Below are 27,980 nucleotides of genomic sequence, written 5' to 3' on the forward strand. Positions count from 1 at the left end.
GCCTCCACTACGGCGTCTCTCATAATCATATGGTGGTTTTGGGACGTTAAACCCCACATATCAATCAAATCAATCAACTTCAATTACCAAAAGTTACATGTTCGATAGAACAAACTGACGACCAACGTCCGTAAAGACGCGTTTATTTCTTGGTAAAAAAAAACTTTGCTCCTCACGGAGGACAGCGATTAGTTTCTGCTTTGGTGTCCAGCAGTAATAGAAAGAGAGTAGCGGTGGGCGTCGTTTCACTTCTTCAGATTTTGCAGCTTCTTGATTTCCTCCGTCGATGTGGCCTCCTTCTGTTGCTTCAGCTCCTCGTTGCCGGCGGTGACGCCCCAGTTGTCCGGTTGGGAAAAGGCGCTCGAGAAAGGCCGACCCGTGGAAGGCCTCAGGTTCTCCCAGTAAGCGCGCGATGCCCTGCAGCAAATTCAAACATTGAAAAACGTCGGTTAATTATACGCTGATGTACAGGGTCATTTACATCTAAAGAGAACACCTCACCAGTATTAAAGGCCTTGTAGGAGCCGATGTTGAATACGTAATTCGAGAAACCATTATTCTGACACCACGATGTCGTTTCTTATAACGGCTATTTCCTCCGTTAAGTAGCGCAAGGGTTGTCGTTTTGCCGACTTGATTACTAATGGTGCGATCCATATAGGTGTGATCGGCACTGTGCAATGAACAGCAATAGAAGCTCGAAAGCCGCGCCTGGCGCTTTCTAGCAGTTTCATTGAGCGCTGCGGACGCCAATATGGTCGCCGAACCTAGTATGTAAGCCCTGGTCTCACATTTGGAGATTCGCAATGCAATGCATAAGGCCAATGTTCACGAATAGCTCAACAAAAAAGCACATACGTCTTGCAGAACGACTCTAAACGTTTCAATTGCGTAGTAACGCGCTTACAGACTTTTTCCCGGTGGCACTGCCACTTTGCTATCGCAACACCGCCAATGGTTTGTCACATGTAGCTCGTGCGTGCATGAAGATGCGCACGCACCATGCAGCCTTAATGTACAACAGATATAAGGGAGGCACAGCACCTCGCGTGCTGTGCCTCCCTTATATCAGTTGCGTCTAGCGTCAGCGGCGCCTACCGCATAACTGCTGCAAACGACGACGAGTCTATAGATTAGCCAACGGGGAAAATGTGTATGTGCTCTATATAACATTTGTATAGCACATGGGAAGAACTGTCATTTCTCGTACGTTAGTGTTCGTACGGAGTGGGGGCTCCGGTACAATCCTAATGTCCTGCGTAAAGTACAGGTTATAGAAAAGAAACCTAGGCATTTGTGTCTAGTTTTCTTGGCTAAGCTAGTGTTATATCCAGTACATGATTAAGCGTGCAGTGCTCTTCCTGTAGTGCCACGAGTGCGTCAGAAAAAGTATGCGGTACGTTTTTAGATTGCGCTTTTTCAAGCTTGAATTTCATTAGTGTGCGCCAGGACTCCAGAAATGTGCATACTATAGTATAGTCCCTCAGGTTCCATTGTACCTGAACTTTTCGTACCGGCAATGCGACTCATGAACGCATTTCAGGGACAATCAACGTTATTGCATTTGACAACGTAATCATGCAATGGCAAAGTACAGTGTGTGCAACTTTGGTGGTCGGTCGATGCGACGACCAGTAACGTACTTTCATTTCCGTGATGTCATGACTCAGACGTGCCACTTAGCAATATCGACGTCCCAGGGGGCAAGAGTCCCACGGGGAACGGCCTATACAGTTTGCCACTGTATTACAGCATGCAATTACCTATCGCTCCACGGCGGGTCGCCTTCGACTACTCAGCCGCAACCAGACACAAAACAGCATAATGTAGCCACATGGGTGCATCGTTACTCCGTACATTTCTGTCAACGCTACGAAGGCTTGGTCAACCATGCAGGTCAACCATGCAGAGAAAAGTCGTTCTTGATCAACCATGCAGAGAAAAGTCGTTCTTACCGTGCTCGCACCCAGGGCTTGGTGTGCATGCGCAGGCCCTCTCCCCAGGAATCGTGCTTGTCCGATGCCTCGGGCAGCTTGCCACCGCGCTCTGCCGACAGTTCCTCGGCGATGGCGCGTACGTGGTACGGCTCGAAGCCGCAGCAACCGCCGATGTAGCGTACGCCCATTTCGTAGGCTTCGCGCGCGTAGCGCTGTATGTCCCAACGGCTGCAAACGCGGGGCTCCAAGGCTGCCAGTACGTAAAGGTAAAAGCACGTTATAAGGCTGTAAAAACACTCAACCTCGTTTTAACGAAAACGCGAGGGAGCAAAAAAAAGCGTGGCTGATCCCCCCTGTCTGGGAATCAGTACAGCACTAAAGAGAAACGTCTCTTCACAGAGGCAGTTGAGCAACGAATTGCAAAGTCACGTGAAGAACGACAGGAAGCGGGAAACTTGCAGCACGCACCTCAAGCAGAAAGCGCGCACGAAATTAGCATACACAAGACGAGCACGGAATAACAACTGTCACAGTTTATTTATTTTTTTATTTTCATTTATTTATTTCCAACACAAAACAATTAGGGGGTTTCCCCAGGTTCGACACTTAAAGCGTGCTGTTCAAACAGAAAGAGGCGCGAAACGAGCGCACAAGTACACACAGGACAAGCGCAAATAACTGTCACAATTCTTACTTCGTCGTGTGACTGCAGCGCGCTCCTTTCGTAAACGCGGCCGCGGCTGCGAGTGAAGTGACCTTCATCCTCTCCCGATTTACGAGTCTGATAAGCGATCGCGCAGGAGAGACCACGAATGCTCCGTGGAGGCGACGACCTTCAGAGCGCTCCCGACGCGAGCCCGTCACGCCATCTCGCTACTAATAAAAACGCGCGAAATTATCGGAGCTCTGAGGACCGCCAAACGTTGTGTGGTGGATGTAAATGGCTTGCCGTTAGCTTCAGTTTATTGCTTTAAAAAAATGTTACAACATCATAATACAGGTAGGGTCCCAAAGTAAGAAACTGTAGTGGGACCCATGGTTAAATATACAAATACAGTGTATTTGTATATTTAACCATGGGTCCCACTACAGTTTCTTACTTTGGGACCCTACCTGTATTATGATGTTGTAACATTTTTTTAAAGCAATAAACTGAAGCTAACGGCAAGCCATTTACATCCACCACACAACGTTTGGCGGTCCTCAGAGCTCCGATACTTTCGCGCGTTTTTAGTGAACTAACTCAACAAGTGAACGGAATATGCTCCTCAACGTTCGTTTCGTGGATTAGTGGTTAGCGCCGTGCTCTGTGAATCGGAATGCGTCTGGTTCGACGCCGCGTGACAAAGTTTTTCTTTCTGGTTTTTCTTTGCCATCTGCTAATATATATTTTACGTCATATCCGTGACAGGAATACGTCAGCGAAGCCGTCATAAACCCTGGCATAAAACACTTTCGTGATAAAAATTTAATATTCATTGCTTGAGTAATACGCAAAATCGGTCGTTTGACGCACGAGGCACTTTCGCTACTATAGTACATATCTTGTGACGTCCACATTTGATCTACCGACTTAAAAGTAAGTAATAGGTCCCAAGTAGCTCAATTCCAACAATACACTCTCAACTAGCCCAAAAATAAAGCACTTACATGCATGTAGACAATCTGTTACTCTATAGTTAGTGAACCAACTGCTTCACCCTCGAATTTCGTAATCTTGCATTTCTCTTTTGATCCTGGTCTTCGTTTCTCGGGAGCTCTTGCTATTTTACATCCGCTGGCACTCAGTTTGGTGCACAACGAAGTGTCTACGAAAGGGTCGCCACAAGTGCGTACAAGTGCATGCCTCACCGAATGGGAACTCCGGAAGGTCAATGAATCCCTGCTTTCCGGCGTCCGGTGTGTGGTACGCGAGTGGCTGCGTGATGAAGTGCGCCTTCAGTCCAGCCGCGCGCACGGCGTTGATCATGAGCTGCACGGCCTCGAGCACCACGAACGGGTCGAAGTGGCAGTTGATGCCCACAACATCGGCTCCTGGGTAAGTGACGAGCGGAAGAAGAAACTATGGATTCAGTCGGGCTTTGCTATGCCAACCAGACTCGGAGCCAAAAGGCTTCCCCTCCCCTCCCCCCCCCCCCAAATATTTTTGGGTTGCGGGCCTCATGACAACAGTTATGTATTCACGAAGAGCATGGTAGCATGTTTGGCTGTCACTGTTCTTCAACCGACCCATGCCGCATATTCCCTTAAGCATCCGCTTAAGACGACCCAAGGGCGAAAGCAATCTTATTATGTTAATTATTTTCCTTCTCAATTGGTGTACTAATCGTATTCTACCCAGCTCGCTTTGATCTGTCCCTCAAATCGATTGGCACTGCCTCCAAGATCGTTGACGTTGCAAACTTTCTGCAGCCAACCTGGTTTCGCATTGCCTCCGGGACCATTCCAAATTTGAGCAAGCGACTGTGTCATCAGATGTGAAGGCATCACCAAATATCACCGAAAATTGTGACGTCCGAAATTTCAGCAATCTGTGGTTACGTCATTGCGTGATGATAAGTTCTTGCATGACCCGTGTGACGCCGAAGCCATAAGTTACCCATCTGTCTCAGGCTGGTCCAAAGCTCGGCGTTTCCCGCTACTTGAAATGCCTCTTCCTGATCGTCTGCAGACACCTTGCAACAAGAGAGGTGAACCTCCAGAACAAAACTGTTTATTAAAAGCAAAAGGCAATGGTAAAATCAGATCAGGTCAAAACACATCTGTTCCCAACGGCAGCCGATTCCCGGCTCGCGCTCCCCCTCATCCACACGTACACCTCATTTATAAACAGTCATGGTATGGGATGGAACCATTGTTCGAGCCCCTCGCCCTGTTTAGACCAACGAGTGCACCAAATCTTAATCCCGAAAAAAAAGAGGCGGGGCTATTCCAGTCTACATCATAGCCGCCCCTTTTCGAGCCGGCTTTCTAAAATATATTTTTGGAGCCACGAGTCTGACAGCTACAGCAGTGTCCCAGGGCCCTTTGTTTACAACTCGCCTTCTGTTTCCATGTCGTCAGCCTGGCGTGGCAACATTACTCGTGAGTCCCTCAACTGGCTAGGATGTCGTCGATCCCGAGCAAGTTAACTTTGCCCTTCGCCCCACGCGAAGTCAAAGCGAGATCTCTCCTCTCTGTTGTCCTTTTGAAGATATAGATGCGCGCTACCAAGAGGTCCCAATTGTTAGCATTTGGGCTTCCCCTCATTTAACAATGCCGCCCGCCACTTCAACGCCTGTCCACCCCCGGTGAAACGAGCATTCTCCTTTGGTTCATAACATCAAATGAAACTGGGCTGGCGTGGTAATATTCCTCGCAAAACCGCGAATTGCATAGCAAACTTTACCTGCCGAGCCGTGCCAGCTGTAGCCCACGTCTCTATATTTTCCTCTAAGTCGCAAACGACGAGCGCCTTAGATATACACACATGGCGGCACGACCGTACGTCCTTCAAATGAATGGTTCTTCTGCCGAAACACTGTGAAACCAATGCAGTAGCGCCAACACGGGTGCGACAAAACCATTGAACAATCCAAACACGCGTTCTACGGGCTGTCCGCCGAATCAACCGTGCGAAGGTTCAGCTCGGTGAAGTTAACTCTATTGGTCAATTTTCGCGTTGGGCAAAGAATTGAAGTGCCTTAATAATAACGATTCCTAAAGTCTTACGTACCAAAACCACCATATGATAATGAGGCACGCCTGGGGGTCTCTAATACGAGCATATGTTTTCAGGGGCATATCTAAGCATATGTTTTCAGGGGCGAAGCTCCTTAGGGTGTGGGTCTGTCCATCCTCCGATGGTGTATGTAGCCACTGGTGGCACATACCCTAAAGAGCGGTCCTTAATATGTCCGCTGAATGACAGCACTTGTATATGATAAATACATGATAAAGAGATGCAAGGTGGCTGTACTTGGAGTGTTCACTCGATAGATGGACGGACTGATGGACGCATGGAGGGGCGCACGGAAGGACGGATGCACATATGGTCACATGGATGGACGGACACACGGACGGGCGCACGGATGGACGCATGGACGGACGGAAGCAAGAACGAATAAGCGGACGAAATCACAGAAGGAATCACAGAAGGACCGATGAACACTTCGCCCCACATATCATAATTCACTCCACAGAATGCTGTGATTTTTTTGAACTTCACCTCCTTGAAAACATGGCCGCCGTGGCCAGGAATAAAACACGCGCCCTCATACGATATACTACCGGGGCTGCATCGGAGACTTTGCCTGTGGAAACGAGCTTGAATGAGGATTCCCTTACCAGCTTTGACCATGCGCACTGCGCAATCGCCCGTGGAAATGCCGTGCATGTCTCCTTCGGGTCCGATGCACATGGTGGCAACCACCGGAAGACCCGTCTTCTTGCACACCTCAATGGCCATCTCGATCTCTTCAACGTGTTCGAAGTACTGCAGACATAGAATAAGAGCACACACGTAACACATTTGTCGGTGAACCGTGGCGACGACACGTTGCCAGAATTTTCTTAGCTTAATGTACGTCTATGGTAAATGGAGGTGTGGAGTGCTCATTGGCAGCGTTTGGTTGAGCAATCCCTCTGGTGCTTCTTGGCAGACCGAGACAACCGACTGAAGAGGCCCACTGGGTTTCCTTTGCGGCTGCACCTTCTTACGTATACTTAAAGCGGTATTCAAGAAAACAAAATTGGTAAATAAAACGACGGATAAAAAATAGGACAACAGGACAAAGCTGGACCCCTGTCATCGTACTTTTCTGTGTCCATTTGCCATTTTTTATCTTCAAATCATGCATCGATTGACCCCAACGCCCGACAATATTGCTTCATGTTGTATCTTTATTGAAACCTGAATGTTGACCATTAGGGAAATGTATTTTGGCTCCCACGGTCTCGTCTAAAGATGCAATATTTCCGGCCAACTAGCTCAAAACAGTCACGAACGATTATAAAGAATGCCTCATACTACTTGCTGGTTAATTCACTCTGACACCATTAAGTGCTGAATTCCCTGACATGGTAATCCTAAAACATCACTAGCGCCTCCATGAGAGGCGCGCGTTCTGCTGTGGACAGTCAGAGAAAACGGCGACGTGGACGAGAGAGACTCGCGCGCTGTTGGCCTGTGTGAAATTTGAGTAGCCTGAGTGCCATGCGATCTAATGAGTTTCAATTAATTGTTCTAAATCGTTTTACTACGCCTCGTGTGTTCAACGACGCCGAAGACAGCAATAACGATGAGGCGACAGTACCTTAAGGGATACTGTGGTTCACTTTCTGTTGTTGTAATGTATCAGTGTTAAAGCCAACCACCTATTTAACGCCTTACTCAACATTTATTTCACTTGTGAACGGCGAATATGACAAGTACGGGGGGGGGGGTAAATTTTAAATCGCAGTCACCCAACTTACCTCGCAGATAAGGAAGTCCAGTTTGTTCTTGACAAAGACGTCCACTTGTCTGCGAAACACGTCCTGGACTTCGGCCCTGGGACGTCCAGTGAGGTAAGAGGGCGTCTGCGAAATGCCACCCGCCACGAGAGCGTCTTTTTCCTTGGCCACCTCGAGAGCCAGACTGCAGGCCGCCGCGTTGATGTCAGCGCCCTGAAGCCAGGCACGGCGACAGCCCAAATCAAATGAGACTTTAATGAATGGCCAGTAGGGGATGCAATTGTAAAATAATTAGCGGAAATTGGGAAAACCTGCGTTTGATGTGAGCTGTGAGCAACGCTAGCCACTGGTCAGAGTAATGGACAACGTGGTTACGCTCGATAAACTTTATCCATGAATGTGCAATGTTGCAGTATGATACTGTTTAAAGTAAACATAAGTATACGCGTACGCGGAGAAAAAGTTGCTCGAGATACAGGGTTTTATTTCTCACCGAGAAGGAGCATGACAAGCAGGGAAGATCGCGAACCAGGAACTAACAAAACATTCGCGTGAAAGCATAAAAAGGACCTTGCAACATATTTCACAATCTATATGTAGTTTTTTTTTTTGGCAATCTACTGTTTGGTCTGCTATCTCGACATATTTTTTTGCGATATAATCCCTTGTGCTGTCCAAAATTCGATATTCACAATTCCACACGAAAGTTTCTAACTCTGTGGAAAACGCCATGTGTGCCTTGAACTATCGTGAATCAGCAAGAGCATACCCTTGATTGAATTCGTTGATAAGAATTACACGGCCGGTGATTCTGTTCGGCGCCGTCATTCTTCTGCGGGTACTAGGTGCTTTGCCGAGTAAGCACCGTGGTTTATACCCACTCAGAAGGACAAAAGTAACAAAATAAGGGGCTTTTCATTCGTGTGCAAGACGATGTGCCAGCCCATTTAATGGTGCAACAAACGAAATGGTGCACATTCAGTTAAGGAATCATTGACTCTTCAAAGATGCTTGACGAATGCGGGGCCTGTCGAACGGGATGCACGTACCGTCAAGTTCTTGCCGGCCAGGTTGCCACGGTTGATGAGCTTGTCGTCACTGGCGTAAAAGGTGAACGCCTGCATCACGTCCGAGCCCGCGCGCAGGAACTCTCGGTGAAGTTGCCGGACTGCAAGGAGCATGTGTTAAGAAAAAAAATGTGAATCGCGCACCTGCAACCAAAGGAATATATAAGCTCTTCAGCAGTGTTTCTGACCGGTGGCTAATGATGGCCTGTAATGACAAAACACCGGTAAATATTGCCCAGTGGTCACTAATGCAACCGTGGTTACAACACGGACGTTCTCTTGATTCAACATTAATACAGTTTTTTTAGTTTCCTAGAAACTTTTTTATTTCGTATCGCCCGCTACTAGCTTCCGGTCAGTTTGACAGGACCTATATAATTAGTAGACAGTCTATTTGACTCCGCGGTATGGAAGTACAACGACTTATATTGGCGCATTCTGACTTCTCAACCAAACTGACTTGTTGTCGCATGCATTAGAAACATTTCCTATATATTAAACTTAGCAGCTTGATGGATGGCATGTGTAGGGGTGGTTTCCCTTTCGGCTCATCCATGGGCGCCGCATTCTTGCACTGCTAAACAAGTGTTTTCTTTATTTTCACGCGTTAAGACTTGAAGCTAATCGGGCCATGAAACACTGAATGCACCAACCCAACCGTTTTCCCTCGTATGCACCTACCGCACTTGTTCCTTTAGTCATTAAAACTAGAGAAGCTCAAAATGGCGGTTACGAAGCACATACGCCAAGTACACGTACCTGCTTCCGGGTGCTCGACGGCAGCCTCGGGTGTCCAGGGGCCTGCCTTGACGTAGCCCCTCTTCTCCAGGGCGAACACGAAACCGCCATCTCCAATCACGACGCTCTTGTCGAGGCGCTCCAGCAATCCTCCTCCGGTCTGTAGTCAAAGTGCACGGGTCATTACGAAGCGTTGTTTTACGAGAGAGCCGCAGAACTGTCTCTATAGGTTGATCTTTAGTTGGATGAAGTCTAGTAGAATGACATCTATAGTGACTGCGAGCGAGTTACCCATCTAAAACTTATTTGTGTTCACGTGCTACTTTATTCACGTTAACAATGTGCACGAGAACAAACAAATATGGATTGGTGCAGTAAGATAGATACGGTCGTGAAAATGGCTGTATTTCGTGGATATTTCTGGGGAAATCCCACAAACTGGAAGGGCCGTGTAATGAATTGAATCTATATGTGTTTGCACAGCCACGTATTACGTACAAATGTGCTCTTTCTTGCTTACTATTTATGTACGCAACTGATTGCACGATTCGAAATGGGAATACTTATAAACGATCAGGTTTCAACAAAGAAAATCACTTGGACGGAATTGTCTCGCATAGGGCGCAGGTGCTCGTAACCCTATGAAGTGTTTCCTTACAGAGTACCTGGTGAAGGCTTCTGCTGCTTCCACGAGTCGCAGGCTTCGCAGTCTGCAACAAGAAACAGGTAAGCGTAGCCAAGCTACAGCTTCTACAACTCCGGCACATTTTTTTTTCTTTTTTAGCATGATCTCGAGAATGCGCGAGATTGTCGCAATGGATCTTTGGGAGCGGCTTGCGTACACAAACACTTAGCAGGTTTAGAATAGGGTTTGCGTAGCGTTGGTGTTGAATGGGTATAGGATGCGCTATTATCGCAGCTTAACGTGTGCGTATCAAAAAGGTGAGTGTATGACGCATGCGTACAGACTACAAGCACTAATCCGTGTCTATTTCTTTTTCTTTTTTGAAACGTAGAGAACGGTTCGTTAACCTAGACACTCGGCGCATAAGCTCGCGCAGTGAGGACAATCTGAGGTGATCGACGACGCGCGACTCCGAGTTCGCTGCCCTCAAACGTCCGTTAAGATGAACACTTAGCGGCTAACGCTCCTGCACCGAAAGTGCCTTTGCGAGCATATACGTAAACACAAGTGCGCAAGCACTGTGTCGAAATTTCAATCTCGCGTCAGCGTTTGTTTTTCGATTGCAAGAGGAAGCACACACTCGAGACTCGCCTCGGGTGCGTTTATTTGTGCGCGAGAAGATAAGCGGTGTCACGGGAGAGATCACTCGGTGGACCCTTGTCGTACAAGGAGATGTAGCGACAATGTAGCGAAGCTCCGCACGGCAGCCCGATAGTACGCATACGTAACAGCCTCATTGTTTATATTCAAGACCAGCGTATGAACTTCGGCCGGCACGATAACAGCTTGTTCGTTTACTACGTGTTTCTGAATATGAATTTGAAGCCGTGAACGCGTAATAATGCTATTAAAAACAATAATCAAGTTTTCTAGGCAGCTTGTATTTATAGGTTTTACTTGCCAAACCCCGATATGATTATGAGCGACGGCGTAGTAGGGCTCCGAAAATTGCGACCACGTGGTATTCTTCAACGCACTTTGAGATCGCACAATACAGTGCTATCTATAGCATCCGCCTCCGTGGAAATGCGAGCGCCACGGCCGGGATGGCACTAGCGACGTTCGGGTCAACAGCCGAGCTGAACCCCGTAAGCGTAGCCTGATCTGTACGGATGGACGGGGTCATCGAAACTTACTTTATTAGTAATTATTACGCAGGAAATTAAATTAACAAGCAGGATGCAAAGTTCGCATGTGCCTCGCTTGGAATGCATTCCTGAATATCCGGTAGCGTTTGTAACAGAAGACAAGATTTGTGCCCTCTCTCTGGTATATATTTGTGATATGCTACCCATCAGCGCAGATGGTGATACAGCGGCATTAATATATACAGACGATTAGGGGGCTTTGACTAAATACACATGAATAGGGCTAGATTCTCTATCATCAGAGGCGTACTTACTTGAGACTTACTTTCTGTTAAGGACGAAATGAATAAGATAATCGATGCTGGAATTCTGGACGTTATATACAACATAAAGTCTTGGTCTTTATTATTTTGAATAAACAGTTCAAAATTTACCGCGCGAAACACATAAACCGTCTCTATAAAAGTTTATCTAGGTCTCTCGCCGTAACTCTCTCTCTCTCTCTCTCTCTCTCTCTCTCTCTCTCTCTCTCTCTTATTTCTCGTTTTGTTTCTGACAAAGCTGGCCCAGTGAGCTATGCATCGGGGTGAAGCTTTGTACTGCGAGACATGTCCAAAACATCTCCAGTTTCAAAGTTCAAAAGCGTAACCTTACCATCGACGGGCTCGAGTAGATTCTATTTAGGCTGTTCCTCGGCCAATCGGCTTTCCGAAAAGTAAATTGTGCAATCAGGGTAATCAGGCCTTCACGTTTACTTCATACCGTACGTCGCGCCAAAGGTCAACCTAACACGTGAGGCTGCTATTGCGGAACTAAGCCTATAGCGTGCTTGATGACCGGCATAGGTATTAACCGCTGGATACTTATGCATCTGCTCTTTCATCGACTCTGGGCACACATTATGTAACATCCTTGCGCAATTCACTCGCCTCTAATCCCCCGTGCACTTTGCCGCAAGATGCCTATGTAACATCAGCATGTCGCCTTCGCTCTGACGCTTCGCTGGTTGAACTATGTATAAATAGCTGGGTGGATGTTCACGGTACTTAATATAACGTGAATGCAAGATACATGACATACACGGCAGAAACATGCAACAAGGAAAACTGTCGCACCCATTGTTGCTATAAAAGTAAAACTTCATTGACTTTAATTATATCATGCTACTTTAATGTATCAGACATTTGGAGAGCTAGTCGAAACCTGTGAATGAATAACAGTATTTAATGGTAACCATGAAGATGTCCCTCTGGAGTATCACCTGGCTCGAAATATGTAACGCTCCACGCACCACATGACTATCAGTTTTTTAGCGAGCTGGAACTCTTCGGCACTGTCCTTTATTGGTCACAGTTAGTGCTTACTATAACATCCACCCTCCGTTTTTAATGCATAAAATCTATTAGTTTCAGCCATCTACAAAAACACTGCCTACATCATCGCTCACGCAGCTGGCTTGACCACCGAGTCAAACAGAACATCTGACTGCGCCGGCTTCTCGAAGTCAGACCAGTTTTATCTACCCTAATCTGGCTGTGTTACGTAAGCTAGCGTGTAACTGTCACGACGGGCAATGCCTGACAGCATGTCACGTTGTCAGCCATGTCTCGCCTGTTGCAGTTTGAGTTTTTTTTTTTTTTGCTCGCAGCTGTACGATAACATTTTGTGGGCGTCGTGGAAAATGTGACAGCTGATGATGCGACCGTTGCGAAAGTGCTTCTTTTGATCTACAAGCGAGTTCACGACAACATGCACGAAAGTTCAACCGCATGATGTTCTTGTGTGCGCCGACGCCTACTATGCATGATCTAAAATAGCGAATAAGCAACCAAAACAGGATGAGAGCACAGATGCGGAAATGTTCTGTGTACATTTATGTCGGATCAAGACAGATTGATATGCCAGACAAACCGGATTGCCTTTTCGCCTTGAAAATTACCTCTCAAGACATCCTCAATATGCTGCTTACAATATGTTATACACTTCTTACTGGGCACAAACATTGCTTTCATTACCATTTGGCATAACTTTCTCGTGACTATGACCATCAGTTTTTCATTTATCCTCAAGTTTCGAAGGTGGCTTCGAAAATCAGCGTCTAAGCAACGCCCACCCTCTATTTAACCGGCTACATATACACAAAAAGGAGCCATGAGTATTGAGATAGCCCCTTTCGAGCATATACCGATTACTTGTGGCGACGCACTTTTGCTACAGTTAAGAACCGAGTCGTCACCGCCCATAACGATCACATGCCAAGAGGGAAACAAAGTTCAGCGCAACACAGTTCTGTAAAGCGCATGGCCTTACCTTTAGCTCGCAACGATGTTGAGGACATGCCCCAGCGCCGCGCCGCTACCCTTCAATTTTGCCGGGTCTCCCCGCGTAATTATGCCTTCTTAATGATGTAAACGGCTCCCCATGACCACAGCGGGTCAAGCTGGACAATTTACACTGGCGCCATAGTGTTCTTTATTATTGTTGTTACGATGCTAATGGTGATGCTGTATAATATATGGCAGTAACCCACTGTTGAAAATGGGCCAAGAATAACGTGCTTTTTCTCCCGTTTTCCCTCCTCCGCTGTAGAGTAGCAGGCTAGAGCATACTATCGCACAGGCCGGCTTCTCTGCCTTTCTGTAAGTAAACCAAGTAAGAAAATGAAGTATCGCTCCTAAACAAACTGAAGGAATCGATAATGCAGCAGTCGGCCGAGAGGAGGAGCGAGCGTTTGGTAAGCTTTTCCATATCAGGCCATAGTTCACATCACACGGGCTCCTTGCACAAGTATGCTAGACTTGCCAACTACCAAACAACACTCATGCTGCATCAATGGAGTAAAACCATGCATATTCGCATAAATATATGAACTTGATTACTGGAAGTGAATCGGGTGGTTAATTTCTCGAAGAAAGATATGAAGCAACGCTTCAGGGACGAAAAAAGGGGGTATTCGCAATTGTAGAATAATATGTTTGAAAATGAAGCTGTGATCGCAAAATTGATCAAACGCCTGTTCAGTGTTTTTTCACGGACTCCCGGGCTCTAATGAAACCGGCGACACTCCTTTGTTCAGCGATCACCATACAACACGCGTTGATCTGTTCAGCGTAAGGATGACGGAACCTGAAGGGTAGCAAATAAGGGAGGGGGTCGGAAGGTGGGTGGCACATACTTTTTCTATTTTTTTCTTTCCTTTTATCGAGGATCAGGAGAGCTGAAGCTTCTTTTTCTGCAACCTCCACTGAAGACTCGTTGAAGTTGCAACAGGACTAGAAAGCAGCAATGAGCCTTTGGATGCATATCACCAAACAGATCGCGTTCTTCTTTTGAGAAAAACACCCGCACACAGCAGGAAGGGAGAAACGTGTGAGACCCTCGGCCATTCCGTTTGCAAAGTGTTCCGAGAAAAGGGCCTGTGGTCATGCTGAAATGGCGTTCGCCCAACCAGAAATCCAACCCCTTCGAAAGAGTTCTCCCGGCCTTGAACATCGGAGTTGGTTTGGTTTGTTTATTTTCGTTTATTGCCTTTAACGACGCAGAGCAACTCTGGCCCCGAGAGACGCCGTAGTAGAGGGCTCTCGATAAGATCGGTCACCGAGGGTTCTTTGGCGTACACGAGCATTGCTCAGTATAGCATATCGCCATGCCTCGAAATGTGACCGCCGTGGCCCGAATCTGTCCCGCGTTTTTCAGCCCAGCAGCCCGGTGCCTGAGCTTTGTTTACTCAGAGTCGGCTAAATAAAGTATAGCATGTCACTCATAAAGTGTCATCAGCTGAGAGGCTTGTTGTACGACATTGCTGATTATATTGTGATTAGTCGGAAGTAACTTCCATGGCAAGCGTTTTAAAGCTCCTGCGTTTATGATGAATGCGTTTCTGTACGCGGGCTTGTTTTTGAAGCAATTTGGCCGCTTTCATCGAGATGAGTACGATGTACAACACATTACAGTACAATACATTACAATGCAATACAATACAATACAGCACAGTGCAATGTAAACTGTTTTTAATAGCCGTCATAGCCGTCAAAATAAATGACGTCGAAACGAGGTGGGGCGGGAACTTCAATGTGGGGTAAGCCAATGACACCTAAAAATAATTCAGGACTGCTCACTAGGCCGGGCATGGCCTCTGACGTCACTCTGTTCTGATACTCGTCTCCTGCCGAGTAGACGCCGTTCGAGATAGCAGGATTGCTAAGCCTGTTCGTGGAGTGCTGGTGCTTCTTTTGGCGACCATACATGAAGATGAACGTGCTTTTCTGCGTATGTGAAGTGCTGCTGGTTGATGCGAAGTGCTTTGTTCGCTGAATGTTCGCGTAGCGTACGTACACCAGCTGCAAGCTCTCGCAATTGGGTAGTGCTGCGGCGGACCCAGCTGCCACAGATATTGACAATGTGCCGAAGGTTCTAGTGTTTTCCGTACCGTTCTTTCCGTGATTCGAAGGTATGTGTGTTTGTACACTACTTGATTATGAGTTGTTTTAAAGTCCCCACCTTTAGTACGTTGAGTTCTTTCTGTGAAATGGTGCCACGTACGCTTCCGAACTGTTAGCGGAAGCCTTGACCTTGAGCAGTTTTAGCTGATCGGCTCTGGCACTCAACTCCGCGATAACGTACCATCCCGAGATAGTGCTAATGAAACTGCATAGATTTAGCGTTTTTGACGAGCGCATTTGGCGAGACGCGTTCTGCTTGGCTGAAAATGACGATGAAACGAAGTATATATGCAGGTTCAGGCTCCGCTCAATCTGCCGCGTTTCAGGTTCCGCTGCTCGCACCGCAAATACATAAAAATAAAGCAAAAGTCGCCGCGTGGCAATGTATCCTCAAAACGAGCATTATTCCTTCAGGGTCGGTAGACATTTCGCTATTTGCGTATAGTGCCTCGGTCTTATTGTAACACCGCCGGTCCCTTTGTTTAGATGAGGGAAAGAGGGCTTGTGCGGGGTGTCGGGCAGCTGTTACGTAGTATTCCTTACCGCTACTCCGATCATTTCTTGGCGATATTATAATTGTGCACCGGTCTCTTCAGTACGTTCGCCCGATCTATTGTCTTTTGAATATGTGCTGCTGCTTTTAAGCTGGATTTAAATGCCTGTAAATACCTCATTGATTTTTCTGTTTCGTAGCTTCTCAATAAGGTGCATGTATAGCAGAAAGTCTGCGATAAAGCGCTCTAGCTGTTAAATGTTTCTTCGTGTGTTTGAGCTTTACTTCCAGCCTAAATACTTCAGGACGAATACAAATTACACCGATCCATGAACGTGCACTGCAACAGAACAAACGCACTCACTCAGCAGATAAAACTGCAGAAGCTTAGCAAATAATGGGACAACTTTGTGTGTGTGTGTGTGTGCGTGTGTGTGTGTGTGTGTGTGTGTGTGTGTGTGTGTGTGTGTGTGTGTGTACGCTACGCTACGCTACGCTACTCATCTATGTGACGCTTTGCTCCTTGAAGTGCACTTTGCCTCCTTTTAATAAAAAACAAACCAAAATAAATCTGTCTAATTCCCGGAAACCTTGCGATGTGCGATGTGATTAATAAGATTTACCTTACGTATTTTGCCTCTTTGTTTGGCCACCAAACTTTACTATTATAAATCGGTCGCGTGTTGGATAGCGCGCAATATTTTCCTACGTCCAGATGGAATAACAAATGCTTACAAATGAATCTCCAAAGAATTTCAAGTGCAATAGAATAGTTAAACAAGTGCCAATCCAGACACAAAGGGCTGACTTAAGCTGTCGTACCACACATGTGAAACTGGCTGCGAACGTTTTATCTTTTGACGGAAGACGGAGGTTGGCAGTGGCTTCACAGCCCCCCCCCCCCCCCCCATGTGCGCTCGCCTGCACTCAAGGCGCGTGACGTCACGGTGGCAGTGAGCGGGCCTGATATCTAGGTGGCATTGGGAAAGCCCCTGTATTTTTCTTATCGCGGTGCTCTCTCGCTTGCCAAGTATCATCTCTCGGTAAGAACCGTGCTACATGGCTGGGAGTGGCTTTTCCTTTGTTTGTTTTTTCCCCTAATATAACTAGCTTAAATGTGGTGCTTTTGGTAGTGGGGAATCCTAATTTACTACTGCGAGGAGAGAAAGAGAAATAAACGTTCATTTAGAAACAGCGTTCCGAGCGATGTCAGGTATCACCCTAGGATGGGAGGGTTCCCTAGTCCAGGAACCCTCTGGCTTCGACTGCCCTCTTGGCCCTGGCGCCGAGTTGTCGCTGGTCTTTCAGACCCTCGAGGACGAGCTTGGCCTCCCACACTAATGCGAAGAAAATACTTTTTTTAATTTAGTGTCTCTTTACATAAACACCTTGCAAAACGCTTCAATTTAGTCCGATCACCCAAATATCACCAGTCTTTACTTTTTTATTAGTCAATGCTGGACGTAGACGTCAGAAAAACAATTCCCGTACAAAAGTGGGCTCACCATCTCTAACAAGTCTCAATGCGCAGTGCGCAGGAATACGCTGATAAACTTAATCAAACTTGGCGCCAAAAAATAATAAAAGCTTTTAGCCCGGTGCAACATTGCGAACTGATGCTTGCTTTTTTTCTTCGGCGACTGCAATGCTCCCGAGGCCCTTCGAAATCTGCCGCGGAAAAGAACGCGACGTAGATAACAGCTCGCGTAATCTCTTCTTTTATCAGTAGCCGGATGTCATCGATGTCGAACGCGAGGTTTATTTGCTCGGCACTGAATGTTTGCCCAGCTCGGCGCGTGCCAGACGACGTCCTCTTGCGCAGAGCAGAGACTGTTTACGCTCTTGAAGAAGCATGCGTGTCTGCTGCATCCGCGCTATATGTTGCGTCCATGGCTTATGCCATGCCACCCTTTCAAATCTACCTATTGAACAGTGCGCGATATTTTCTGCGTAATGACTGCCGTAGAGAGCGAAACACTTTATTCTGTTGGGCAGTTACACAGTAATACGCATGTGCTGCTTTTTTTGTTACATTGTTTTACAGTTACTCGAGGCTGGTATTATTTCAGCTGAAGAAACAATTATCCGTACCGTCTTTATGCTAAAATCACGATATTGTTGCGATAAAAACTGTAGTGGGGGACTCTAGTATAATATTTATTGCGTAGGATTTTCTTTTTTAGATGCGGAAGCATCTTATACTCGCGCCTTGTAGTGCGCCGTCCGCGCCGTCCGCACCGCCTTAGTTGAGCTAATTCATTACGTCTGATACAATAATCACTCGTTCTCTGCTACTGCAATATTCACGCGTTCATCAAGTATAAGGTTATTTGTTGCACTTCAAAAGCATACATGTGTCCGAGTTAAAACGGTCAAAGTTTCACATTAAATGCACCAGGAAGGTAAAGTATTGGTACGGAAACCAGTAACACAAACATGAGCTTGTACGGTAAAGTTAGCTATTTAAAACCTACGCGAGCGTCGGTGCACACTGAACCATGCCTGTGTATTCAGGCATGTGTCTAACTCTGTTACCAGCCACTAAACTGTTTTAGCGGGACGGCTCAGTGCTCTCCCATAGTTGAGTACGAAGTACTCAAAATCGTTCAACATATTAGATGCGGAAGCATCTTATACTCGCGCCTTGTAGTGCGCCGTCCGCGCCGTCCGCGCCGTCCGCACCGCTTCTCGAACATTCGACAGCTGACGCGCGCGCATGCGCCGTCGCGCCGTCGCCCACCATCTGTGCCGCGCGCGCTTCTCCTTCGAGAACATTCGACAGCTGACAGCGCATGCACCGTCGCGCCGTCGCCATCTGTGCCGCGCGCGCGCGTCTCCTTCGAGAACATTTGACAGCTGACAGCGCATGCACCGTCGCGCTGTATATATACTCAAGGTCGGCGCTCGCTCGCTCAGTTGCCGCTCGTCCGTTGGTTCGTCGCAATAAATAAAACACCGCCCTTTCGCATACGTGCCGTACGTGTTCACTCATTTAACACCCCATTTCACAACCACGTTAACCAATTTAGCCATCGACCCAAGTAAGTCGCACTTTAACACCCCGTTAACCAATTATATGCTTCCGCATCCTCCTCAGTGTTCCCCCGAGGGAAGCTGCGGGCAATTTTTTTTAATTAAATGGCTCTCAAGTTCAAGTACACTGGTATTCTTGCGTTTAGCCACCGTTGCCAGGAATAGAACCCGCGTTGGCGGAATCAGCAGCGTGACACCTTCGTTTAATTAAGTGGTAAACTTCAGCAGTGGTATAGCCGGGAATCTTTATTCGGGAAAAGTGTGTTGCACATGTTTTGCCTACTTGTGGTTGTTATTGCGAGTCTTTTTACGCTGAAAAACAATAAAGATGTGTATGCTAGAAGTGAAATGAGTATTAAAGAAATGTGCATGTAGACGGGAACGGTAAGATGATAGGTTATGTTACGCCATTATTAAAATTTTTATTCGCTAACTGATTTAGCTCGCAGGAGACTCGGAGAAGCCTTGGTCCTGCAGCTGACACAGAAAGAGACCGATGGTGACGTTGACGTACAGTCAGCGTTGGAGGAGAGGTATCGCGGTGATCTCTTTTTTTTTTTTTAGAAACATTTCGCGCGCGTTTACGACGAGGTTATCAGCCAACGTTTTCAGCTCCGTCACAACTATGGGTAACTTTTCTCGGCTTGAGATAGTGATAGATAGATCTATATGTGGGGCTTAACATATGCCAAAACCACCCTATGATTATGAGAGACGCTGTAGTGGAAGGCTCCGGAAATTGTGACCACCTGGGGGTTCTTCAACGGGCACACAAATATGAGCACACGGACCTACAGCATTTATGCCTCCATCGAAAATGCATCCGCCGCAGCCGCGATTCTATCCTACGACCTGCGGGTCAGCAGCCGAGTACTTTCCACTAGACCACCACGGCGGGGCTGCTTTAGGTAGTCGCTCTTAAGAATCTTCAGGCGGGGACGGCCATAATAACACTCACACACGACCGGGCCTGATGTCTTACGCCCGAAGACACTGCGAACAAGGTCAAACTACTAAATCACATTAGGATTTGTTGAGCTGCCAAATGTTGAGAACGGAATCGTAGAGACAGTTCATTATCGGCGTTAGCTTGCGGTCGCTACGGTGGCTTGTGGTAGTCCGGTAGACTCAATTTCTTACATGACATGGGCCTCCGCGCTTTTGTTTCTATACAGTCTATGACAGAGGGCGAGCTCGATAAAAAGAAATTAATTCGGGAAAATTGAATACTCAATTTGATTCTTTAGCCGCTAGCTTTTCACCGTGTATATATATATATATATATATATATATATATATATATATATATATATATATATATATATATATATATATATATATATATATTGTTATGACCGCCATCAGTAGGCGCCATGCTGTCGCTGAGAAGCGTAGCCGGGCAGCGTTCCCACGCCTAGAACCCAGTTTTCTCGGAACCAGCGTCCAGAGATGACGGGGGAGCGGCGCTCTTTTAATCCTCAAAGAGGTAGCCGACTGGTCGGCTGCCTATGCCCGCCAGGTAATGTCCCTGCTAGCCGGAGGATGAGACGTCGTGTCGCCACGAAGCTGTAAGCCGTTCCAGAGAGGATCACAAAGACAGCGTCTTCCTTTGAAGAAACGGCGACCGCCGCCACAAAGTGCCCTGCTAATTGAGCGGACAGATTGGCGGACCGTTTGATGTCTGCTGTCCGAAGCTTGGGACCCCTCGACCAGCGACACACACGACGAGCAAGAGCCCCTCTGGCGCCACCTTTCAGTGCAGTGATCTCGACTCAAAATTGGATGTTCACGTGCGCCGTGCATGCTCGTACCTTTCACCAGTTGTGTGTGTGTGATTGGTGTTCCCATCAAGAAGGAGGAGCCCGACAGGGCTTATAAGGACGCTGCAGAGTGCGGGACGTCGCTCTGAACCATGTAATGGTTCAACCACCACGTTCGTAGTTTGTGAAGGCTCTGAACCATGTAATGGTTCAACCACCACGCTCGTGGTTTGTGAACTCTTAACCTCATGCTGTAAATATTTGTAAATAGTGCCATAAACCTGTTTGTTTTTTCGTATCCCCATCTTGTAAGCGCTCGTTTCCTCAACCCGAAGCTACACCACGCTACCACAAGAGACCGGGTTTTGTTTTCGTATCCTCCAGAGCGACCTTCCTTCCGACCCGCAACAACTTGTTGGCAGAGGTGGGATACGACTCAGCACCCCGAGTCACAACAGTATATATATATATATATATATATATATATATATATATATATATATATATATATATATATATATATATATATATATATATATATATATATATATATATATATATATATATATATATATATATATATATATATATATATATATATATATATATATATAACTGATGCTTCTGCCTCTGCGACTTTCCACAGCAGAGCTGCTATATTTGATCTATACAAGATATGCTACTCGCATTCCAACGCCTTTCCGCACATATAGGGAAGTACACGGAAAAGAAGCGTCCGCACCCCTCACCAGCTGAAGCATAATCAATTGATCAGTTTCAATTAATGAGGAGTATAATTAATATCATTTGAATAGCTCTAGCTGGTTGATTAAGTGGATTTATTCTATATTTTTTATTTAGTTAGCCCAGCAACTTGACAACAACGGATCGCCATGTACGTCCTGAGCCTCAGAAACGCGGTTTATTTGATGACAGTGGAAATGACTGTCCTTCATTATACACGCGGAATCAGAATAAGATACTTCAATAATAGAGTGGCGCACAGAATACGCCTGCTAGGGGAATTCGCAAAGATTAGGGGTAATGCGGAAATCCAAGAAGATTTCCAATCATGATACACGGCCCGATAAAGCTCCATGAGTGCAAATCGCCACAATCGACAGGAGGAAACGGAATACAGTACACAGAGCCCTGAACTTGTGTGTTCTATCTATACTGTCCCCTTCTGTCGGGATCGTGCTGATTCGCGCTCATAATCATGCCGCACCAACACGCCCATTCCGATAAAGCTTTTTACACGTGACCTTTGGATACGGGTGGAACGACGTGTGTATACGATGCCCCTTGTTAATAGTGAGAAATAGCTAAGTGGCTCAGCGGGCCAGTGGACCCATCGCGGGAGCGGTTGGGGCAGAGGAGCTGAAGACAGCAGGAAGAGTAATAGCCGAGGGATGCTCCGCCTGTGGCAGCAGAGACCACTAATGGTACACCTGGTGAACAAGGTTGAAGTGACTGTCAATCGAGCAGAGGCTCCGCTTAAAGAACGCTCGCATGCTCGTCCGCTGCGAATGCTTCGGTGTGAAAGCGAAATGAGCGGGTGAACGGCCCTCTAGCTCCGCAACAACGCATGTCACTGGCAGTTAACGTCGCGCTTGGTCGCTGGGCCCGCTGCCCCCCTGAACCGCTTAGCTATTACCCTTGCTGTGCCGTGCGCCTGTTATCTGCAGTGTTGCTCAGTGCAGTGTGCGAGCCGTCCATCACGTATGCTCACTTGGTCCGAATAAAGCTCAAAGTTCCAAAATGATGGCATCTATACGCGCTTTTTGGATAAGGATATAACGATATTTCTATGGCAGGTCGACACTGCTTCCTTAATTACAGTTCAAAGCACGATGTAAGGAGTACCGATGTAAGACAGCAGCTTTCAGTAATTCTTTTTTTTTTCCCTAAAACGGTTTCCCAGTGGAATCGATTACCTTCAGCGATCGTTGTCGCTGTTGGTGGTGATTCATTTTTTTCCTTTGTTAAAGTCGAGTGAATTGTTCAGTTGATCACCGCCGCGGTGGTCTAGTGGCTAAGGTACTCGGCTGCTGACCCGCAGGTCGCGGGTTCGAATCCCGGCTGCGGTGGCTGCATTTCCGATGGAGGCGGAAATGCATCGTAGGCCCGTGTGCTCAGATTTGGGTGCACGTTAAAGAACCCCAGGTGGTCAAAATTTCCGGAGCCCTCCACTACGGCGTCTCTCATAATCGTATGGTGGTTTTGGGACGTTAAACCCCACAAATCAATCAATAAATTGTTCAGTTGATGACGGGTGTTTTGTTGGGCGGTACACATATTTGTTTTCGTCTTAGTGTATGTTACTCGCTGGCATTTTTCGTACATTTTTGTCAATCTCCGTTATGTTGTATATTCAGTGTACTTCCTACTATCTGGATAGGCTGTACTGCACTTGCCGCAAATTGAGCTTGTGTTCTGTCTTGTAATCATGTATTCTCCTCCCCCCTGTAATGCCTTATGGCGCTGTGGGTATCAAATAAATACATAAAATAAAAAATAAATAAAGCCAAATGAGGTCCACCGCGCTGGAGGAGGGGTTAAGGTGCCCAGCTGCTGACTCAAAGGTCGTGGGTTCGATTCCGGCTGCGGCGGTCGCATTTCGATGGAGACAGAATAGCAGAAACCCGTGTGCTGTCAGCGCACGTTAAACAACACCCCATGATAGCAATTCTCGGAGTCCTCCAACGCGGCGTCTCTCATAATCTTATCGTGGGTTTGGGACGCATGAGTAAAGCCTCGGATAGTATTATTAAAGGCAAATAGAGTTGTCGTAGGCAGTTTCAACAAAAAAGAAGTGAACGTACCCGATTCGAAATAAAGAGTCAGTTGTCTGGATGATAATGAACTCGGCTAGCGCGAACGATAACTCAGCAGACGGCAACAATCTATTTTGACTTGCCATGCAAGTTTTCTGCAAGTATTCGACTCGGACGTTTTAGGTTAACAAAGGGTACGACAAGATAAGCAATTCCCGACTACAACAAATCGCTGAGTCGAGCCGAAGCTCCCCGACAAGAAAAAAAAAGAATGTACGGCAAGTTCGTGGGACCGCATGCAGGTGTGCATCACGGAAGGCCGTACAAACCCGCTCATTTCTTGTGGTGTGTCTTGAAGGTATTGTGCACGATAAAAAGTTTAGATATCGACGCAAGACAGACGCGGTATTCAAACTACGTGCGCAAGTGCAACCCCCCCCCCCCCCCCCCGAGACCAGAGACCAGCAGCCCGAAGACCGGGATTGATGCGCGCCTCCTCAGCACGGGATTTTGACGAGAAAAAAAAAAAGTGGAGCAGCGCTTGAGAACTTCTCGGAGATTGATTGCTTTTTCGGGTCGCCTGTTAGGAACGCTGCTACATTTTTCCCTTTACTTTTCAGGCATACGTTAACCCCAACAAATAGTTATACCATGGTGTATTGAGGGACCGTGGTTATACTTACACCATCTGGATTGTGCGTTACAATATAATTAACACCATATGTACATTTTGGGCCACTACGAAACTAAAGATGTGCTAATGTGTACGGGATCGAACAGACACGTTGAAGGGCATTTGCCATCCTGTTTTAATGATTCTTTTTTTTTCTGTTTTCAAATAGTTGCTTCCAACAGGCGTACAGATGTACTTAAGTCCGAGAAATCATGCATGCTGGAAATACTATGACCAGTTAAATGTTTAAGTCACTTAAAACTGTGCATTCTTTTTTGTGTGTGTGTGACTGTTTTTTAAAAGTTATGGTGAAAGATTTGCGGCTCATATAGGAGGCAAGTGCATAATGGATTTAGTTATCGCAAGCGTGCTGTATACCCCTCATTGAATAGTTGCTTTTAAGGAGCGAAAGAGCACAACCACCAGGGATGACACTGGACAGAGGACCACTAACAACTTTTTTGGTGACGCTCTGTCCCGCGTCCTCAGTTCTGGTGATTCTGCTCACTTGTGCCGAAAAGGGAACTGTGAACGTGCATCAACATGCGCCACTAAGAGCTCCCTCAATACATTGTTATGTTCGGGACTAGGACAGTTGGGGAGCTATCTTATTGAGAAACACGTGGTACTCTAAATTGTTTCCCTTCTTCCTAAACAGGCAACAACACACTACTGGAAGTTCGGTGGCAAATAAGCTGCGATACAATCGAGAGAAATGGTACGTACTGCATTGTTCATTCTTATCGTGTCGATACGTCCACGCGCTCATACGCCCACACTCGCGAGCACACATCGGCGCCCCCACTTACCTTCAAGAATTACAGTAGTGACTTCGACTCTTTTGCAAACAGATCGTCATTGTCAGAGAAGAACAATTGAGGTGTTTTCTTCAAAAAGAGCCAAATGCAGAAACTGAAATTAGGCGACATTTTGCGGAAACATAAAACACGCCTATAATAATCTTCCACTTCTAGAGCAGTTCTAATGAAAATTGGGCGATTTCTCGTTGTAACATGAACTCCAAAAGGCAGTTTCCAATAAAAAAAATGAGCCAAATGCTCCAACTCTTTCAATCAAACTGAACCACATTCATTAAACGAGCACTGCGCCAACAATCATGACCAAAACAACCAACATGAACTCACTCAAAATGTTTCATTCGTGTCCTAGTTGCTTTGTTCTGCTTACGTTCCACAACTAGATTTTTGTAGTACGAGGTGGCATTAACTTAAGCATGTTATGTTAAATGACTATCTCGATTATGAAGAGCAAAAGGCTGACTTTCTTACTTTTTTTTGCCTCTTAGTTTAGCCCTACAGGATCATGTCCCCCGTGAGCACACACGCGCTTACAGCATTTTCGCCTCCATCAAAAATGCAGCAGCCTCAGCCGGGATTCGATCCCGCGACCTGTGAGTCAGCAGCCGAATACCTTGACAACTAGACTACCACGGCGGGGCAAATGTCTCAAGGCTACATTGCGAAGCTTAACCATACACCATACCAGTCTTTGAGAAGCCATCGTCTATTTTGCGCAAAAGTACCCGTCTCTCTATCATTATTTTTCACATTTTCACTTTCCATTGATAGAACGACTCAACGGAAGTCAGCTCGGTTTTCTACATAGAAAATCACTGCGAAATGTCCGTGGTTTTTGCCCTTTCTTGCCATTTGCAAGTCTTACGCTCAAGGGACACTAAAGAGCCAAACGATTTTTCGCGAATTAAGTAAACTAGAATTTTACAATCCCGAAAACAACTCTTACCGAGACACGACGCTTGCTAAGCAAGAAAACGCGCGAAAAGAAAATGTGGGTGGAAACGCCACCTTGAGATTGCCGCGCTGTGACGTAAGAAGTTTTGAATGCGTGTAGTGGATCCTACGTACCTTCTAATCGATAAAATGAAGTACATATTCGTTTGTGGGAGTCATAGACTTGGCATACAAAGTTTCGAAAAAAAAAATTCGTCGGGCCAACGCCACGAAGACATATAAATACGTTTTGAAATGTCTTACGTCACGCGCGAAGACATTGGCGCGAAATTTAAAAATGAAACATCCACCTTGATTTTCTCCGCTAATAATGGACTCATGATGGAGAAACGTGGAGCATTACAATTTTAAGAGTGCAGTTTGTCCATCTAAACCAAGTCATTGTTTCTCCTTTAATGTCCCTTTAAACTCAAGTTTTAGAGAGCTGCGTTGCTGCGGCCAGCGACTGGCTTTAGAAGGACGGGAGCGACACCGATGACTTAATTGCATGCTACACATGAAAGTTCAGGCTTGATCACGGTCACCGGGACACTCTTCGTATGTTCCAATTCGGTGCCAGATTAAGTTGAAACACAATACAGAGTCATCTTTCGAAGGTTTGGGCAGCAAAGGGGTGTCGACGCAGCCATGACAGGAAGCATTTTCCATCCGCCCGAAAAAGCGACTTATGCAGGAAGCCATGCGGATTATGCAGGAACGCGGGAAGCAATAAGTCACCGGACACGTGTCGAGCAATGACTGCGTTTTTTTAGCCATCGTGATTCATCCAGTAACGTATCCACTAACTTGAATATTTTCAGCGTTACGTATTTGCTCGGGTGGTTTATTGCGGAATGCACTGCGAGAAACGCGACACACCGGCACAAAGATACGTGGAGCGACTCTGGCAACAACCTCTCGTTAGTGTACCGTGTGCTTATCACATGTACATGCATGAATGAATGGGTCATAAACTTCGAGACGATCCCCACGCAAAAGTGACGTTTGATTAACGAGGAGTGAATGAAAACATATTAAAATATACACGTTAATTTCATAATTTTCTCTTTGGATCGTTCAAACGACGTCGATGCTGCGAGTATCTTGGAAGCCAACACAAAGGCCGACAACAAAGCCTTCGCCGAGCACGGGCAATGCATTCAAAGCAGCAGCTGAGTTCAAGCGATTACTCGGTTCTCACAGGGCTCCGAATGGCGACGCGAGCGGAAGCACTCTTTGAGGTTGTTGATGTTAGAGACCGGATAGCGTCTCTCCTCGATAAGATTAGGGGGAACACCGATGTTGGCGTACGGCGGGCCTTGTAAACTAATATTAAAAAAAAGTGAACATCTCTACACTTGGACAAGAAAATAACCCAAGCAACCTCGCGAGAAACACGGGGTTCAGCTCACCATAGCTGTATCTGTTGGGAAGTCGGGGCAGTAGAGGGACCACTTGCTCTCCTACACCAGCAGTGGGACCAAGGAATTCGCTCTCACCCGCGGGACCACGCCTAAATAGGGGCACGATGTGCACACGGCCCGAAACACCCAGAGAGAGGGGTGCCTCTCTCTTTCACACACATCATGTGCACATGCCGGTGGCGACATCACTAAAGAAGAAGAGCCTATCGATCTATCTTCGGGACGGTATAGTAAAGGCGCCCACGCTGCCGTGCACGTCTCGCGCGTACACAGTTGCCCTTCAACTCGGCCTAAGTGCCGAAATGGTCTGCGATTCCGCGGTGCACCCTCCCCCCTTCTCCTTCCCACTACTGAGCCTACTTTCTCCACCCAGCAGGACAAAGAAACTAGGGAGAGTGTCAGAGGACGAGGAGGGGCCGACACCGTTGCACCAGACAACAAAAAGTGGCGGGCATTTTCTGGCTCCCGTCCGGATCGCAGCAGGCTGTGGCCGGTTGCGAGGAACAGCGGGAGGGAGGGGGAGGGCGGTGCCCGGCCAGCACGTGCGGGCAGTCTCATGACCCCCGGCTCATATTCTTGATAAAGGGGCCACTCCAAGAACAAGAAACCGTACCAAGACACTGCGCGAATGTGAACACAGCCAGATGTCCACACTTCGCGCTGTCCGAGCCACCTACAA

At 46.8% G+C, this 27,980-nt stretch overlaps 1 protein-coding gene across 2 annotated transcripts; it reads right to left on the reverse strand.

The window, feature by feature from the left end:
* Positions 1-127: 127 nt before the first annotated feature.
* On the reverse strand, positions 128-27,708 carry LOC119188312 (betaine--homocysteine S-methyltransferase 1-like). 2 transcript variants are annotated; one of them, XM_037436286.2, is made up of 8 exons: positions 27,290-27,708; positions 9,197-9,335; positions 8,420-8,538; positions 7,392-7,583; positions 6,264-6,411; positions 3,789-3,971; positions 1,956-2,187; positions 128-417 (listed from the first exon to the last, which is right to left on the reverse strand). In XM_037436286.2, exons 1-8 carry the CDS (start codon positions 27,290-27,292, stop codon positions 246-248), a joined length of 1,188 nt encoding a protein of 395 aa, XP_037292183.1. In that variant the 5' UTR covers positions 27,293-27,708; the 3' UTR covers positions 128-245. The 2 variants fall into 2 exon arrangements, with proteins under 2 accessions (XP_037292183.1, XP_075721180.1); XM_075865065.1 differs by lacking the exon at positions 3,789-3,971.
* Between the last annotated feature and the right edge of the window lie 272 nt (positions 27,709-27,980).

This window comes from Rhipicephalus microplus, chromosome 1 (genome assembly GCF_043290135.1).
Source record: "Rhipicephalus microplus isolate Deutch F79 chromosome 1, USDA_Rmic, whole genome shotgun sequence".
Classification (NCBI taxonomy): Eukaryota; Metazoa; Arthropoda; class Arachnida; order Ixodida; family Ixodidae; genus Rhipicephalus; species Rhipicephalus microplus.

Bases quoted from the DNA above. Each gene is read 5' to 3' on its own strand.
- LOC119188312 (XM_037436286.2), bottom strand. The intron at 7,584-8,419 runs GTACGTGCATCC...GCCTGGCTTCAG, and splicing joins TGGCCGGCAAGAACTTGACG to GGCGCTGACATCAACGCGGC. The intron at 6,412-7,391 runs GTAAGTTGGGTG...CTATGTCTGCAG, and splicing joins TGGACTTCCTTATCTGCGAG to TACTTCGAACACGTTGAAGA.